The following is an 18,371-nucleotide window of genomic DNA, read 5'->3' on the forward strand; positions in this document are numbered from 1 at the left end:
AGGCCGCGCAGGGCCCTGTGCGGACAGCCGGGGGCACGCTCGTGTGCGTGTTTGCGGCACAGGCGCTCACAGAAGCATCTCGTGCAAGCTGCATTAGCAACCATGTGATTGGCTGCAGAGCTTTCTATCGGGCTCCTAAAATGCCAATCTTTGACAAACACTGCAAACTTCAAGCAGTTACTTTAAGATACGTATATAAAACCCGGATTCTCCCCCCGGAAGAAGCCATTCGTATCAGTGGAAATGGCCTCGCTTCGGTGTCTGTCGATACTACAAGCAGGAGAACCATGTACCCCGGGGATCTGGTTTAGGAGGGATTTCAAAGCAATCCCCTGCCACTTGCTTCTGACTCCTCCGACAAGCCCACTTTGAAGTGTGTGGCTGAAAAAAATCCAAGCCTTTGTTTATCTGGCAGATGGAGCGACCAGACTCGGTGAGGTTGTGTCGCTCAGAGTGGCTGCCGACGGGCAGACTGCGGAGAGGTGAGGCTTTCTGGGAAGGAGGCGTCTGTTGAGTGGAATGCTACATCTGGAGGACTGCATTTTACGGTCTTAGGGGAAGAACCACTCCTGATCCGTGTCTGGAAGCAGGAGGTGTCTCGGGGGTTGTGCACTTTGGTGGGGGTATGGGGTGGCAAATGCCAGGTCCTCACAATGGATGCAACAATTTCTAGGTGGCTCCCCCACTCTCCGCACCACACAGCTCTCATGGCCTCCTGGGAAGTGCTTAGGGGGCCCCCAAGAAACTGACTACAGGGCAGAAGCTGGTTTGCCAGTCACCTCGGTCCCTCCGTTCTCAGGGAAAGCAGAGAAACTGGCTCTGGACTTTAAAAACAAGCCAATAATAAGAGCTACCAAATATCAAGTCATTCTCTGAGCTGGTCACTGTGGCAACTGGACGCATCTAGCAACACTGTCATATATGAGATACACACGTAGCCGCCCTTGACTGTGAAAGAAATATAAAGATACATACCTACTCAGAGAATACTCTGGGAAATTAAGTAAGGTAATAGGAGCTAAGCAGGGGGTAGGGGGGCGGGGACAAACAAAAACGTAACAGTGAAAATAGTAATAGGAAGAGTTCCACTTGAGCTACCAACACTCTGCTAAGCACCCAGTGTATTTTCCCCCCTCTTAATCATTTGCTCTTATTTCCCCTCTGCAGATGAGGACACCGAGCCTTAGAGAAGCTGCTAAGCCGCAGAGCTGACATAGAACCAAAGTCCTTGCTGGTCAAGCTCAGCGTGGTGTGGACACCCACAGCAGAGCACTGTGAGCCCCCGAGAAATGGCAGGAACTACGGTTACGCCCTCGTTCAGCGCCAGCATCCACCGTGTGCAGTGGGCTGGGGCTGCGTTACACCCGCCGGCCAAGTGAGCGGCTCTCCTGGGGTCTTATGCCAAGCTCAGGCGGACAGACTGGAGTCCGCCGGGACTGTCCTTCTCTAACCCAGCCTGCCTTTCCGCATTCTCAGCGGCACCAAAGGGACATTGTTCTCTGGGCAAAGTGAACAGGTGGTCGCAGCTGGAAACATCGCTGCAAGTTTTAACAACATTTGGCTCCGGGTGGCCGGCACTGCTCAGGCATAGCCCAGATGTGACTACCTGCTACAGCAGGGGGCAGGAGTGCTCTGGACAGCTCTGGGCAGTAGCCACGAGGAGCCTCTCAGAGCAGGCAGGGGCAAGGTTCACCTTGCTGTGCTTCCTCATGCGGTCCTGGGGAAGGTGGAGAGGAAGAGGACCCTGACGCGAAACCTGAGCAAAGCTGCCGAAGGGCAGGCTGGGGGTTCTGGTGGCCACCAACCCACATACACTTCTTCCTGGTGATCCTTCCCATAATGTCCTACAGATCTAGAAACAATTTAGGAAAAGCTACCATTGAGAGGTAGCAAATGACGGGCTCTGGAGCTGTGTCATTATCAAGGAAACCGCCATCAAGTATAGGATCCTTGTGTGGCTGTCACTCACAAATGCCAATGGTTGACTCCTCTACATATTTAGAAAAATGGATGCCCCAGAACCTTCCAGTATCATCCAGGACAGAAAAGCCATCAGGACTTCCTCTCTACTTTTGCTGCAGATGACAAGTTTGGGTTCTGTTCTGTACTGACTGCTCTAGCTCTATGTTCCAACTTAATCTGTTATGATCTAAAAGCCAGGCCTTCTACCCTTGTTTGACGGTCCCCTTGGGCATGAGGGTTCAGATGCCCCCTGCTCTTGGTGCAAATGAGAAAGGCCAGGGGTGTGGCATGGAATGTTCTCCAACCCCATGAAAAAGCATGGGTGCCTTCTGGATCCCCCTACCTTTCCCTCTCCACCTCTTCTATTTGGGTCCCAGTGGTGCCTGACGGAGTTTTAAAGGACTATCTGAGGGAACATAGTACCAATCAACTCTAAGTGGGTTTTCTTTAGCTTTAAAAGATGTCTTATTAAAACTTTGCTGACTTTACGGGGATCGCCATGTTTAATGAGAGACCTCAAAGAATCTGAAAGCGAGAGATGAGGAGAAGAAAAAAGCCATAAGCTGTAATCACCATAATTATACAATCCCATGATGAGTTGAAAGCAGCCCCGATAAAGCCTGGGAGAAGAGGGAGTGTCATCTGCAATCGTGCTGGTCTTCAGGACAGCTGGAAAGAATGTGACATGAGAGCCCTTCCTTCCCCAGAGTTGGGCTGAAGATAAGTCCTCCAGGCAAAGCCCAGGAGGAGGGGGCCTCAGAAGGGTAGTTTCTCCCTGGTCTGAGGACTTGGGGAGCGTGTTCTGCTCCCGGCCACGTGGAGATGGGGCTGGAACCAGCTTGCCCACCTGAAATCTACTACTAGCATTGGGTGAAAGGCACCCAATCTCATCTTTGCTGTTTTCAGAAAAGCACCCTTTCTGGATGGGAAGGAGGATGGGCCAAGCTCTCTCTAACTCAGAGCCAGGGTCCTCCATGGGCAAGCCCACTCTGGCTGTGCTTGGCCTGACTGTACCATTGTCACTCAGCTGCCCTGGGCCAGCAGGCGCCTCTGTCCTCTGCTTGCTGACCTCCTTTCAGGCATTCAGGGAGAGAGCCCTCTTGCCAGAGCTCAGCTGCAGCAGCCTCGATTGACTTAAAAACAACAACAACAACAACAAAAAAAACCACCAAAAAACCACCCAACAAAACAAAAGGCAAGGATGACATGTGAAAGGCAGTAATTCCACTCCTTGACAGTTTCCCTTGATTGGCCTGTGTCATCATCTGGCTTTTTCTCCCTCAAGGCCTCCAGAGGCTAATCTGACTCTTGGATCCCTCCCCTCCAATCTCAGCAAACTCCCTCCATATGATCCACTTTCCTTTTCTAAGGCTTATTTAGAAACCGTAGAATAATAGTAGTAGGATCCATTTAACAAATACTTAATGCATCAGAGCATTCCGGCTAAAATAGAGGCTCGAGGGGCACCTGGGTGGCTCGGTCGGCTGAGCAGCCGACTTTTGATTTCTGCTTAGGTCATGATCTTGGGGTCGTGAGCTCAAGCCCAGCGTTGGGCTTTGACACTCTGGGCATAGAGGCTGCATAAGATTCTCTCCTTCCCCCTACCTTCTGCTTCTCCCCCACATGTCTCCCTTTCTCTCTCTTTTAAAAAAAAAAAGATAGACTCCAATGCAGAAGCCTGCTTTACGATACCTTTGGCTTCTCCATGTTTCCAGGGAGCTTGGTGATCCTCCCAGTGACATACTTCTCTGTTGGGAAGTTGCTACTGTTATTCTCCAGCAGGGTGGCCCTCCCTGTATCTTCTACCCATTTGTCCTAGCTTTGTCTGAAACTACCCAGAAAGGCCCACTTACTGTGGAAGACAGACGCAAATAGATCTCCTGATGGGTAGCTCGTCTCCTGAGGGGCTAGGCATCTCTATCTCACCTGACATGGCTTCCCAGCTACTCTCTTCCAAACTTTCCCTGGATTGTCCAAGTTCCTGACAAATTGCTTGGGGGGAGGGGAGCTTAGAACCAAGATTCAACACAGTCTAGAACAACACAAAAGCAGTGCGACACTGTTCTCTTTTGGTCATTCCACTTTGGTCATTATAGCCTAAAGCAGCAGCAGCCGCTGCTTCTCCTCCTCCTCCTCCTCCTCCTCCTTCTCCTCCTCCTCCTCTTTCTCCTCCTCCTCCTCCTCCTCCTTCTCCTCCTCCTCCTTCTCCTCCTCCTCCTTCTCCTTCTTCTCCTCCTTCTCCTTCTCCTTCTTCTCCTCCTCCTTCTCCTTCTCCTTCTCCTCCTCCTCCTTCTCCTCCTCCTCCTCCTCCTTCTCCTCCTCCTCCTTCTCCTTCTCCTCCTCCTCCTTCTCCTTCTTCTCCTCCTTCTCCTTCTCCTTCTTCTCCTCCTCCTTCTCCTTCTCCTCCTCCTCCTTCTCCTCCTCCTCCTTCTTCTTCTCCTCCTTCTCCTTCTCCTTCTCCTCCTCCTCCTTCTCCTTCTCCTCCTCCTCCTTCTCCTTCTTCTCCTCCTTCTCCTTCTCCTCCTCCTTCTTCTTCTTCTTTTAAGGCAATTGCATCTTGCTTTTGCTTCTGTGAAGCTCATAGCCAACTACAACCCCAGAATTTCTTTTACTTGAATTACAGCAAAGGCTATGAGTGCCATCCTATAGTTATGAGGCTGAATTTTTTTAAACATAAATTTTATCTTGTGAAATTTTATGTGGTTGTTTTGGACCCACCATCCCACTTGAAGGAGATACTCTTCCAATAGAATTCCATTGTCTACCAAATGAACACCACCTTGCAGGTGCCGATCTGTGAATAGGACCGATATGTTTTCTCTTCATCTGAGTCCTCCAAAGTGATGTTGATAGGGTAGGGCTATGTGACCTACCACTGGAAACTGCCTTTCTGGTTGACACAGATCTATGAATTCACCCTCTTACCAGCCATTGAATACACTTGCTTTACTCAATTCTGGACAAACACAGAGAGTGGAGGTGAGGGTGGGGAGGGGCAGGAATGGCTATTGGTTTCAACCTTAGGGCAGCTCCCGAATAAATATTCTCTACAGCAGGGGGCTGTAGTGATGACTGCCATCCTACCATCCTCCAGGCTGACAAGGGGGTTGTGGAAAGTTCCTGCCAAATAGAATGCCAATAAGAACCCTTCCTGTTGGGGCCGAGGTGCCCAGGTCAAAAGGATTCAGTGATGATACTCATTTCAGGCCTCTGCCACTGCTGGGGAGGGTCCACGCTCCCAGCCCTGCCTCACCTTCCTATCTGCTGGGGAGCCACCGAAAGGTCCTTCTCTCATGGACCTTCAGGTAACATCAAACTGACAACCCTCCTGCTCTGAGCCTTTCTCACCCCCCACTCCCCTGCGGCAGTGTCCAGTGAGCGTTCGGCTACATGGCGACATTTCAGATTGTTCCTATGGAAGATTTTTACATCCCGCCCTCCTTCCAGAATGCTGAGATTCCCAAACTTGACTCGAACCAAAGACACTCACTTGCTGCTGTACAAAAGGGGAGACCCCGAGTCATTTTCACTGGGACCTCATTCAGGGGAAACTCCAGGGTGGTTTTACTTCTTAGCCTTTAATGTCCTTAGACCTTGAACTCTCTGACTTCTAACTTTCCCGTCTGGACACAGGCAGACTTGAGTCTCTTTTCCTTGACCCTGCCATTGGCAGTTGGTCCCCTTCCTAGGTTCCTGCTATTCCAAAGCCGGGGGTTTCTCTCTCCATCCCCTTTGTCCTCCGTGCAGGATAGAACTGGATTCCATCCTTTGCAGTAGTGGGTGTCCTGCCCTACTGAGCCATCTGTATTTCCCGCTCTGCCTCCCACTGAGGGCCCTGCGGTCACCTTCACCCTCTACCTTCTCACTGGACAGATGGGAGTCCGCGGCTGTTCCCATGTGGCTGCCTGGGGACAGGTGCCAAACGCCTGACTACGTAAGTGACAAGGAACAGGATGAAATCCTACAACCCCACCAGCCGCTATTAAAGTGAGAGCTCCTTCTAGAAGGACGTCTTTCCTGAGTTGGGGGGTGAGAGGAGGGCTCTGAGATGGCAAAGGGCTGCAGGTCACTTCCCAAAATAGACTCCCGCCTGGCACATACAGACACAGTTTGCCCCCAGCCTGCCTTGCGGGAGACTGGCAGGGTATGCGATTTGGATCTGAATCAGTGGCTGTAAACACACAGCTGTGTCTTTCTGCCTCAGAGGAGTTCGATTTGCACTTGACTGCTCGTCACACTGGGGTCTAGGGAAGGCGAAAGAGGGCCTGGGTGGTGGGAAGGGAAGGCTGGCGAAAGGAAGGGGGGCGGCTTTGCAGAACCTGGCTCCATGTGCCCCACGTGCCCCCTGTGTGAGGACACCGAGTCACTGCTGGGTTTTCTCTCCGGTGGGGGGGGGGCACTCTGTGGGGATGGGGGGGGGGTTGGCTGCTTTGGGTTGACAGGTTGAATCATCAGCCACAACAGCTGGGGGTTCCTCCTTCTGAAAGGAACTGCAGGACGTAGTGCTGAGCTTCTCCAGACTGACAACGTCTGACCCTTTGTGATACACAAAAATCTCACTCTTGCCCAGAGTTTCGGAAGACCCATGCCTGTCTCCTGCCACCGGGAATCCCTGGACCACGTTTCCTTTTCTGCCTCCCAGCAGCCAAGCTGATTTGGTTGTCCGACACATTATAGCGTGTGTGTAAAAAATAGACTTTTACATTTGCCTTTTCCAGCTACAGCCCTCTACTATTACGTATGCTTTGTGAAGCTTTACTTGGAGCCAAGATGGAGAGAGAGGGACAGAGGAGGCTTCGCTGACTACCAGCTATGACCAGGATAGCACACACTTGGGTAACCTCCTTTTGCCCATCTCTGAGAGAGGACAGTGGCCAGCTGGTCCAGAGTTCTCCAGGGACCCAGAAAGTGTGGGAGAAGGTGAGCCGCAGAGTGACGCTGAGGTCCCCAGATGCTCACCTTGCGTTCCTTCCCAAGCTCTATAAGGCACGGGGGGGGGGGGGTGGGGTGCCACGGCACCCACTCTGGAGCCTGCCCTTCTGCCCAGTGGACCTCACCCCTTACATCCCCCTACACACCCAGGTGGGCGTCCCTCTGGAAGGGCGGGGACTGCAGAACTGGCAGGCATGTTGCTGACCGCGTTCCTGGGGACCCCTGTTCCCTGCCCTTCAGGGGTCACAGGGTGTGTGAGCCTGGGGATCTGAGCAGGGATCCCATGGCACTCTTAGTTCTGCTGGTGCTTTATCCTTACAGCCTTGCCCAGGGCTTTTAAATACAGATCCAACTCAATGGTATCCACGGTGTCAGTCCCGTCTCCAAGGCTGGCAGCTGCCTTCCCATCAGGAAGGCAGCTAGCTCTTTGTTCATTCTGAGAGATGATTCACACAATTCAGGAATCTTAGCCTAGAAAGACGCCCAGACCTATGGGCACTCCCAGCTGGAAAAGTCTGTAGAGATTATTTAGTCCAAGCCATTGTATTTAGGAAGGAACCAGGGCTCAGAGCGGGCTAGCGGTTTGCCTGAGGTTGCCCAGCTAGAAAGCTGTGGCTAGAAGCAGGAGCCGTTCTCCGTGGTCCCAGAAGTCCTCACTGCTTGAGAGAGGCAGTGAGCTTCCTCTCCCAAATACTACCACGGAAGTCCTCCTCCATCCCTAGGCCAGCTCCCCCCCCCCCCCCTTTCACTACTGCTGGGCTTCAGGGCTCTGACCTGGGAGAGCCTAGAATGACAGTCTGACCCAGGGTTTCCAGAGGGGACCAAGGATTGTCTGCAACCAAAACCAAACCTATATAAAGATTTTTAGCCAAGAGTCCTTTGCTGGAGGCCCAAAAGGATTTTTTTTTTTTTTTTTTTGACTGAGGTCAAAGCCCTTTGGGGGCTCTGCTGAGTCTAGGTATTCGAGAAGAACTCATTCCGCTGAGTGGGTGGCTGTCCGCCAGGATGCTGCGGGGGAGGGGCAACAGCCTCCTGGGGGAAGGAGCTGCTACCGCTGGGCTGGTGGGGCGCCCTCCCTGTCTGCCCGCTGCCCCCCCTGCCTGGAGCCTCAGCCTTCCACTTCCTGTTCAGCATCTGGGCCTGGAGCTGGGGTTTCTTCCTGCAGAGCTGCCTGGAAAGGAGGGGAGGTGAGCTGCTGACTTCTCCTCTCTCATTAGCTTTCCTTTTGGCCAGGGAGGGAGGAGGGGGGTAGAGGGAGGGGCGAGGGAGGGCGGGTGACAGCTGGCTCCCAGAGCTTCCTGGTCTCTGCCTGGCTTTCCCTCCGCATTCCTTGGCTGGCAGGATGGAAACGCCTGTGGTGGAGAAGCTCCTGGGAACAGGCCAGGCCCCCTCAGCTTCCGGGCTGTGGTTTCCGTTCCCAGGAGCACCTGGACGGAGCTCTCTTGCCGAGTTCTCTCAGGTGGGTGAACCTGGTCCTCATCTCAGCTCCCCTCTGGGGGCCTCTCGGGCTTGCTCTGGCGCCCCCAATCCCATTTCCCATCTTTGGAGCCTGAGGCTCTGGCTGATGAAGCTCTCAAGGGGGCAGCTGGGGCTTTAGCCAAACCCCCCAGGCCCAGGAGTCAAGGGAGGCTGCTGCCAGCCGCCACCCACCTGGAGAGCATCACCCCCTGAGGCCGCTTCCACAGAACTGTTCGCAAGGAGAAGAGGACGTTCCCTGCTTCTCCTCCCCAGGGAGCTTCAGCCACCACCCAGAAAGGGACAGCCAAATGGCCGCTGCTGAGCCTTGGCAGAAGGAGCTTTGCTTCCCGTCCCCTCCTCCTATGCCTCCTGGGTCCTCTGGGTCAGAGTCAGCCCGTGGTGGGGGGGTGGGGTGGGTGGGTAGTGGCTCGCAGGAGATCCTGAGGGAAGGAGCATGCATAAGAGAGAGCAAGGGGGCAGCAAACCTTTCTGCTCTGGCCACCCTCATACCCGCCTCGTCGCCAGGAGTGTGGCAGAGAACGGACAGCAGGCTGCTGGGTGCTGCCGGGCAGGGAGTGGGCTGGAGTTTGAGAAGTCCCCTGCTCCACCAGGTGGTCACAACAGGACCCCCACCAGGCAGTCGGAGGAGGGGGACAGGGAGGCAAAGATGAGCCACAGTGGTGGCCCTCACGCTCCCCACGGTGGCTCTCACGTTTCACAGCCATGGTGGGAGGAAGCCTCCCAGAGCACAGGACTCAGGGGGAGATAGGCTGGGTTCATATAATCCGAAACCATGGGTGGGTCCATCCTCCCCCTTGTGAGGCTGCTGTAGGTTAGAATCCTTGGACTGGGCCTCCTTGGATCAGACCCCCACCATGTGCAGTGGTGTGGGTCATTTACTGCCCAAGGGCAGCTGAAGGTCAAGTAGGGGTTGAAATCCAGCCTGCACCATGCTTGGTCAGCTGGCCCTCTGTGGGGCTGGGGCACATCGGGGGAGTCCTGTCTCCTGTTTTGAATGAAGGTTGCCTCTTCGTTCAAGGTGCATGGTTGAACCATGCCATAGACTTTCAGTTACCTTTGGTCTTAGACACGAGCCTTTCTACCAAATCAGCAGGGCTTTGTGCATGCCCCAGGGCTCGAGTGCCCCCCAACTGCATGATGCTTGGCATATCTCCCTAAAAAATGCACTGTGTACTCAAGTTCTGGGTGACTCAGAATGAAGTTTCCACTGGAAGGAAAAGCTCACAGAGCTGTCTCTACGGGGCATTGCAAGGCTCGTTCTGCCCCCAAACTAGCCTAGCCCCAGCAGCTTCCATGAAGCACATGGAACGACTCAGTAGCATCTCCTGGGAAAGAGGCCATCTCTGGCCTTTAACAGATAAGCTCTCCATGTCACAAGACCTCTTAAGACTTGGAAACAACAATTTGCTATCTCCAAAGTTTTCTCTTTTCCCAAGAAAAGAAAGGACACTGGCATGGGAGAAGAGCTGCTGGAGCTCTCCGACCACCTGGATCCAGGCCTCTTGCCATCATTTAGTCCTAGCTGGCGGCTGGCCCACATCCTCAGTCCATGAACTGTGTAGCTTCATTCCTTAGTTTTTTCATTGTTAGTCTCATGACATGGATGGTCTTCTTATCCGTCTTGCCCAGTAACGCGGGAATGCTATTCAACTAGTCTTCCATTGAGTTTTATAGTTCGCGGGAGATGGCAGATGGCATAGTCATACAGCTCTCCCTTTAGAGAGATCTAGTACGTTATGGACAGTATATCCAGAAAATGGCCACCAGATGGCAAAGCGTATTGGTTGGTGGGTTCATTCCATTTGGTTAGAACACTGGGATGTTTTAGACCAAGTTCTGGGGTTCCAGCCTCAACTCCTCTGAGAGTTGCCTCTGTCTTACAGTCACAGATCATTTCCTCAGACACAGCCACATCTTGTGGGGATGTGGTGTTGCCCCCAGAGCACAGAAAGTGTGGTGGCATCAATGCAAATCCATTTCCACCACTGGAACCGTAAACTTGGAATGCACTGCCCATCGGAGTCTTCACAAATAGAACAGCAGGGAATTTATAACCTTTTTTTTTTTTTTTTTGCAGTTTGAACCTTTTATCATATAGATGCCAAAAATCTCAGAAGCTTGGAAGACTTTTCTCCTTCAGCTAGCCCTGAAAACATCTCTGTAATTTGTCCCACATGCACACTTGAGACGCCCGGAAGGTGTCTGGTATTTTCTCGTTCCAAATGCTTTGTTAACGGACTTCACAAAACCACTAACCCAACACTACTTCTGGGAGGAAGGGACATGATTAAAAGCTCTTCACAGAGCTTCACTGAGATCCTTCTTGCCTTTCCCGATACCCAGTTCTTGTGAAAAGCAGCCTGGAGATGTTTGGACCTCTTGTCTGGGGACCAGCCTTCCTCTCTCACACCCTCAGCCCACATGGTCAAGTTGAAGGGTTTCCACGGGGCTCTGGGAGCTCTCCTCTTCTGCGGTTTTCACCTAGTGGTCCAGCTGGCCTCACTCTCAGTTTGTCGACAGAATCCTTAAACATCCTTTACCCACAGCGTGCACCTCAAAAGCAAGAGGGAAGCCTTGGTTCCCATCACTCTGCATAGGGCCTCAGGGGTGGGGAAACTCCACAGGCCTTGCCCGTGACAGTCTCTGGCAGCTTCTAGGTATGGGAAGCCACACAGCCATGGCAAACCAGCCACGAAGACATACCAGGGACTGCAGGCCTTCTATTCGTCAAGTTCTGATTTCTCATGAGGAAAGGCCACAGAGAGAGAGAGCGAGAGAGAGAGGACCAAAGAAGAGAAGAGGTGAACACTCATATCTTAAATTGCCTCCTACCACAGCTATTGTGATGTTTACATCTATGGCAAATTCAAAATCATGTTTAAATTCTGTAAAAATGCATCTAGCTATGACAGGTTGCTTTCAAACCAGAATTCTTAGACTTTATGTTAAAAAGATGAACGAAATATATGAATCACACAGGGGTCAGGTTTATAAGGACTCTCATCTTCAACAGACGGGGAAGAAGAGAGCAAGTCAGCATCAGTGGGTTGCTGTCTTTTGGGAAGGGAAATGGGGCCAATTCTATGCATGGGGGGCCTGTTCTCTGGCTGCCATTTTGCTTCCCTCTGGTCTGACATTAACAGTGCTGGTTGGGCTCCATGGACTCAGCAGCTTGTTTTTGATGAGTGAGGGGCTAGGTGAGCCCAAATCCTTCCTGAACACTAAGTCCTATGCTTGAATCTTGGAGAGAATGTCACAAAGAGGAGAGATGCGTCCGTGGTGTTCTACAGGCCCCAGGACAGAAGAACCTGCACCATGTGCCATGGGGAAGGTCTACGAATTCAGAGGTCTCGCCTCTTACCACGGGGTCTCCTATCTGCCACCGTGTTGCTCTCCAGCCTCCTCGAAGCTGGATGTGCATGAGAAACCGGCCACTTCCCTACAAGAAGAGTGAACCTGGAGCCCACCTTCACTCCATTGGTCACAGTCAAGGCCCCAGGGAACTTGATCAGGCCTTGACCCTGGGAGCACAGGGGGGGTACAGGGACTTCCTCTGCTCCATGCCTACTGCCCCTCCTTTCCCCGTCCCGCTACGCGGATGAGGCTGACAGGGACCAGAAGGGACGTCGGAACTCATGCAGAGGCCACTAACACACACGCCAGCTAGACGGCATTGCCAGGACCCATGCAGCACGGCACCTTCTGCCCCCGCAAAAGCCGCTACGTGGCAGCATCAGCTCGCGACCTGCACCTGTGTGATGGCTAGAGCTCACGGATGGAAATTTGGATTTTTTTTTTTTTTTTAGATGAGCTATGGTTCTGAGCCAATCTATTTCATGGTACAGTTCGATGGCCTTCTCCCTGGGCTGCCGCAGAAGATGCACACGCCGTGCAGCCCCAAGGGCAGCAGGGTCCTTTCTCCTCAAAGACCCGAACAGAAGATCAAACGCGCGGCCTGGGGCTGGGCGGCGGTGTGCACCCTCTGCAGAGGGAGGTGCTCGGGGTCTGCACCCCCACCCCTAGAAGAGAAGCGGCAGACGCTCGCAAAAGAAAAAGGGTGTATCAAGTGGGGGAAAGCCCTGGACTCCCTCCCGCCCCGAAGGAAACGACAACCAACAACAAAAAAATTGAAGAAACAAAGAAAAACCAGAAGAAACGTTGAGGGAAGAAAACCAGCTGAACTTACCACACTGCGAGTGAACTTTTCTAAGGAAGTTCTACGACCTTGCTCACTTTCTGGCTTTAGGGGGGGGAAAAAAAAAGGTAGGGAGAAAAATACAGAAAAAAAAAAAAAACTCTTCAGCTTACATGTGGTTTCCAAACAGCAGCAGCGGCAGCTAATGAACAAAAACAACAGCAAAACAGGGGGAAAAAACGGGAGAAGAGAAGCAGCCAGCGCCGTAGGTGAGAGGCAGCGGGAGAGACAGCAAACAGAAGCCTGCCCGAGATGGTGCTGCCTCATTAGGAAAGGGGGTGTTTGCTTCTAAGGGCGCCGCCCGTGGCGCTGTGGGGCTCGGAGTCCAAGCCTCTGCGCCTTTGCACAGGGACTCCGCCTGCTCCCTGCATCCCACAGGCTGTGCGGCTGGCGCCCCCATTTGTCCCCATCTGCAGGCAGATGCCTGGGGGGCCTCACATGGGGACCCAGAACAGACTACCCCTGAAGGCTGGGGATCCTGGTGGGACATCAGGAAGTGGCTGTGGGCAAGGTGAGGTCACCAACGCCTCTGGAAGTCAGGCTTAGGACTCTGGGATTTTTTCCCCACCCAGATGCAGCCAGAAAATTTCACTCACTTCAGGGACTTCCTACCGGTCCTCTGTTGATTTTCATTCTGTATCGTTAGAGCAAGGAGGGTCTGCCCATGCCCGCTCTGTTGACAAAATGTTTTGGGCCTCAGAAGGAGTGTTTCGGACAGAAAGTGCCCTCTCAGTGTGTAGACAGGTGACCCTTTCTGAGGTTTACACGGGGCAGGTGACAGGAGGATCAGAGACCCCTGTGGAGAACTCTTAGCTAAGCAGACCCTGCCAGGGGCAAGAAGAGGCAAAGCCCTTGAAACCCTCTCCCAGGCCTAGTCACTCACTACCACACAGTACCATGGGAAGAGAGGAGGGTGTGCTGTGGTCCTGGCCCTTTCCCTAAGTTTCCTGCTTTGCCAAGAGGTTTGGGAGAGAATTACATGAATTACATCCCAAATACTGGCTAGTTGATCCTAGAGCTGTCCTAGAGCCCTGTTCTAGGGTCTTGAGCCCGAGACTGGGAAATCTGGAGAGTACAGTCACTCACATGGAAACACACACACACACACACACACACACACTCTCTCTCTCTCTCTCTCTCTCTCTCAGCAAAAATGGAAAGTGGAGAGCTGAAGAAGCAGCCAGGTGCCTGTGGGTCTGCAGGGTGCTGGAAGCAGGGGGTGGGGTGCGTGTGGGGGCCAAGGGCAGTCACCTATCTGTGTGGTCAAGGTCAGAGGGCTTCTTTGGTGGTGGTAACGCCCCATCCCCTCTGCTGGCTGCCAGGAGACAGGACGTCGCAGAAGGAAAACACAACACAACACACACATACACATACACGACACACCATGGCAGAGCCAGGCTGGTCTTTTTCCTCCCACAAGAAGCCAAAGGTTACTGTACCAAGTCTTGGCTCTGGGGACGGCAGGACTCAGCTTCCAGCCTGTGCGCAGCATAGGCGGCACGCACTCGGCTGGGGTCGGGCTGGTCCTGGGCCCTGCAGCTAGCACGATGTGCCTGTCATTCTTGTCCTCTGGCTACTGTGTTGCTGCTCACAGATGGGCACCATTGTCTGACTCATTCGGGTTCCTGCCTTGCATATCCTGGAGGAGCCCTGGAAACCCAGCTCACCTGACCCTCGAGAACCTGCTTTCCCAGAGCAGCTAACGTTATCTTTGACAATATTGGGAAAGAGGATGACCTAGGGAGGAAGGCTTGGGAGGCTGTGGCTCCAGACTCCATCACAAGATGGAAAGACAATAAAGTGAGGTCGGATGAGATTCCCTCTTGTAGCTGGAGCATGGGACCTCTCACGTACCTTTACGACCTGGACATTGATATCACACGGCAAGCCCATCTCTGACATCAGGGTACTTCTAGGCCTACCTGAAAATGCCGAGTTACAACTCCAATCCACACCTGGAAACTCTCAGGGAGAAATGGAAGAAAAAGTAGGTTTTGTCACTGTTTTTGGAAACGATTAACCCCTGGATATTGCAAGGGCATTGGCATCTGCAAGAGCTTTTCTGCCAGAGAACATCCCTTCATTTGGGGGCTGGGAGGATCATTCTAATCAGTTTCACATGTGACATTTCACAGGCAAGCTGTTTTGGGTCCCTTCCTCGCCGGAGGGATCTCCTTTGAGAAGTTCTCCTTTTACGGGAGGACCTGTGGGCACCGGTGTATCGGTTCCACTTCCTGAGCTGGAGTGTGTTACCCCTTTGTGTTCAGACCTCTAAGAGGACTGCATGGACTCTGGCTTCTCCTAGGTATGTGGAGAGGCGCCGATGAGCCAGACTGCTAGAAACTCAGAATTTCTCCAAACTGTGATCAGTTCAGGGTCTTGAGACAGGAGAAATTGGAACATTCGTTTTGGCCTTCCCCCATGAGATCTGGGCTGGAGATACCAGAAGTGTCCATAGCTTTTCTTGAAAAAATGGGCATCTGATGTTCCCCTCCGTCAGAACCCCTCTACCTACACCCTCCTGCAAGGCCAACAGCAAGAGGCCAGGCTTCACATTTTCCATCGAAGAGTGACACTTGTTGGAAGGGGTGCAGACAACCAATAAAGCTGGGTTTCTGACAGCTTGGGCATTCCAGAATTCCCTTTCCCTTCCTCAGACTATCGGGGATATTCTCAGTGCTACCTAACGGCAGAACAGGAAACAAAGGCTGTTCTAGACCCTGGAGTTCAATGGTACCAACCAGATACGCAGACAGGATCCTGGCACACGAGGGAGACGGACAGTACACAGAGAGGGGGACTGTGTGGCCGGGAGAGGCAGCCCGACAGAGGGCGCATGGGTGGACAGCCGTAAGCTCAGGGACTGGGGTTGGCTGCGAGGGGAGCCCGAGGGGATACCCATGGTCCTGAGTGGAGTGGCATGGAAGCCGTGGATTTGGGTGCAAGGAGAGCCACACTTAACCACACGTGGGCCTCGGAGCAGAGCTGCAAAGCGCAGAGGGTTTGCAGGCATACTGGAGTCCCAAACCATCTCTCCTGCCTCCCCTTTCCCAGACCCCAGGCCCCTCCTGGCTCTGCCTGCTCTCCTCCCAGAAACCCAGCAGAGTTCTTGCTGCTTCAGCTGCCCCGTGTCACCTACATGCTGTGGGTCCCTGGGCTCCCCCAGTCCAGATGCCAAGGGCTGCAGGGAACCATGACTTGATTCCCACGGGAGGAGAATTACGAAGCTAGGGAGCGGTTATTTCGTAGCTGAAAGAAAAGGCAAGCACTGTGGGGCATCGGGGAAGGGACAGTTCCAGGAGTGACTTCCCGGGCCAGACTGGGGACTGGGGGGAGGGCTAGAAATCTGTAAGGTTTTCTACCCACGGAGGGGGTCGCCCCGATCCTTGCCTCATCCTCATCACTGAGCTGGTCAGATTTTACCTAAAGTCTGTGGTAAGGGGGTCGGACTTTGCAGTGAGGGGCTCTTTCCGGTTTCCCAAGGGATCCGCGGGTGTCACCGCCAGTCCTGAAATCTTATGTTGTGCCACCGTGGCCTTGGAATTTCATCACACTCCCTGCTGTGGGCAGAACGCACAGGCCAGGGTAATGGGGCCATGGAGACAGGATGCCACACCCTGGACCTTGCGGGTGAGCTGAGGTGGTGACAATCCTACTCGGCTTCCCTTAGAGTGGGAGCAGAGAGAGAGGGGAAAGAGGAAAAGAGAACATAAACAAAACCCAAGGGATGATACTCTCATTTGACGCCAGCAGCAAGCAGCAGGCAAGGGTTAACAGTGCTAAGAAAGGCAGGCCTGCCCTTCCCAAAGATACCTTCTTCTTGGCCAGCAGCAAGTCCTGGTAAGCGTTCGACCGGAGGAAGCGGGCATAGCTGTCACTCTTCATCAGCTTGTAGATATGTTCCTGGGAAGGAAGGAGGAGGGAAGACGCAAGAGAGAACCGTCAACCACTGCTAAGGAAAGGGGATCATTCGGGTTCCTGCTTGAAGAAAGAGACAAACAGGGGTACGCTTGTGTGCCCCTAGAAACACTTGTGGTGTGTTTGTTTTGTTCTTTTCCCACCCAGAAACACCAAACAACATATATCTTCTCCCTTAGAATGATATCTCCTTGAGGATCATGTCCCAGAGGCTTTCTAATTGGGCCTTGGTGCCACGTGGAGATGCAATATTGCTTAATGATTGAAACCACAGGCACAGCAGTGAGCAGGAACCAACTAGTGGGACCCCCAACCACTTGGATGAATCTCGAGGGATTTATGGAGGGAAAGAGCCAATCCCCAGAAGGTTACACACTGTACGATTCCATTTGTATAACATTCTTAAAATGACAAATTACAGACACAGACAACAGATGAGTGGTAGCCAAGGGGTCAGGATGGGAGAGGGTAGGGAGGGGTGTGGTTATAAAAGACAATATGAAGGATTCTCGGGGTGAAGAAGTTGTATAGAACCACACACACACACACACACACACACACACACACACACGAGTACAGGTAAAATTGGGAAACTGGATACACTTGGTGGACGTAGCAATGTCAACATCATGGTTGTGATATCGTTCTACGGTTTGCAGATGTTACCATTATGGGAAATTGGGTAACTGGTACATTTCTGTATTATGTCTTACAGCTGCATGTGAATTGAGAAGTATCTCAAATTAAAACAAAAACAAAACAAAACAAAAACAAAAACAAAAACAGGGCGCCTGGGTGGTTCAGTGGGTTAAGCCTCTGCCTTCGGCTCAGGTCATAACCTCAGGGTCCTGGGATGGAGTCCTGCATTGGGCTCTCTGCTCGGCAGGGAGCCTGCTTCCTCCCTCTCTCTCTCTCTGCCTGCCTCTCTGTCTACTTGTGATCTCTCTCGGTCAAATAAATAAATAAAATCTTAAAAACAAAACCAAAAAAAAACCCAACTCCATAGGCAACGGTGCAATTAGGTCAGTTGTGCCTGTTAGAGCCACCCTCCGGTCCTGGAAGGGTGCCCTTGGCAACTATCTACGGGGCATGTGAGCAAATATGCCAGGCCTAAGGCTTACATCCAGGAGGGGCAGATGCTGTGGCGTGGTGCCCTCTCCTCGCCCAGGCTTCTAGAGGCATTTGCATTCTGGCCTTGTTGCTGAATTTCACCCTTGACTTCCAGCTAATTCCTATAGTCTGTGGGCCCTTCCTCACAGATCTGTCCTCACCAAGGGCAGGGTAAGCCGGGAGCCTTAAAAGAGGGCATTTGTTGATTGGAAAAAGATTATTTATCAGTTGTGATGGAATAAATGTGGCTCAGCTGTCCAGGAAAACCTGGCTGTCCCAAGAGAGGACCTGTTTTCCCTAGGGGGATGGGCTTGCTGGCAGAGGCTGGCCTGGTAGAGGAAACATCTTCTCTTAGACACATGCACTTTTAACCCCTGAAGCTGGACGAGGGCTTTGGGGCTTGGGGCAATGAAGCACTGTTCAGTGAGGAGAGAATGCTCAGCGGAGAGGCGGGACTGGTCATTAAGGGCCTTCTCCCTTGGGACTTGCCTCCTGGGGGAGGGTAGAGGAAGGGAAGTCTCCCCCCAGCAGGGGGACACATTTTAGAGATGCCTGGCCAGAAGCCAAGCAAAAGTCATGGAGGCAAGCAAAATTCAACAGTGGCTTGGATCTGAACCGACTTTGATAACCCAGATGTGGTGCATTTCATAAACTCAGTGAGAACACGCTTCCCCTAGTGTTTTCCTGCAGTTTTCAGACAGAAATCCAGCCCACTTTAGTGTAAGTTCCGTAAAGGTAGAAACAATATGTCTTTATCTCTTACATGTACAACGTC

General features: G+C 52.7%; 1 protein-coding gene and 1 long non-coding RNA gene across 7 annotated transcripts in view; one reads left to right on the plus strand and one right to left on the minus strand.

Annotated features, from left to right (window-relative positions):
- The window catches only part of RGS6 (regulator of G protein signaling 6), a 591,498-nt gene that overhangs the window by 12,896 nt on the left and 560,231 nt on the right, over positions 1 to 18,371 (minus strand). For 3 of the 6 annotated variants that reach the window (XM_046008143.1, XM_046008144.1, XM_046008146.1), the window contains exons 16-17: positions 16,382 to 16,471; positions 11,442 to 12,613 (exon numbers count right to left, since the gene is read on the minus strand). In XM_046008143.1, coding sequence (XP_045864099.1) covers positions 12,296 to 12,613; positions 16,382 to 16,471 — 408 coding nt within the window. In that variant the 3' untranslated portion in view covers positions 11,442 to 12,295. Of the gene's footprint in view, positions 1 to 11,441; positions 12,614 to 16,381; positions 16,472 to 18,371 lie in introns of those variants that run through there. The other 3 variants (XM_046008147.1, XM_046008148.1, XM_046008149.1) reach the window with 2 other exon arrangements.
- On the plus strand, positions 8,143 to 11,320 carry LOC123943791. Its single transcript, XR_006818675.1, has 2 exons — positions 8,143 to 8,353; positions 10,451 to 11,320. It is a non-coding gene; the product is annotated as an uncharacterized LOC123943791 (long non-coding RNA).

The sequence above is a fragment of the Meles meles genome, chromosome 6 (assembly GCF_922984935.1).
Source record: "Meles meles chromosome 6, mMelMel3.1 paternal haplotype, whole genome shotgun sequence".
In the NCBI taxonomy this organism is placed as follows: domain Eukaryota; kingdom Metazoa; phylum Chordata; class Mammalia; order Carnivora; family Mustelidae; genus Meles; species Meles meles.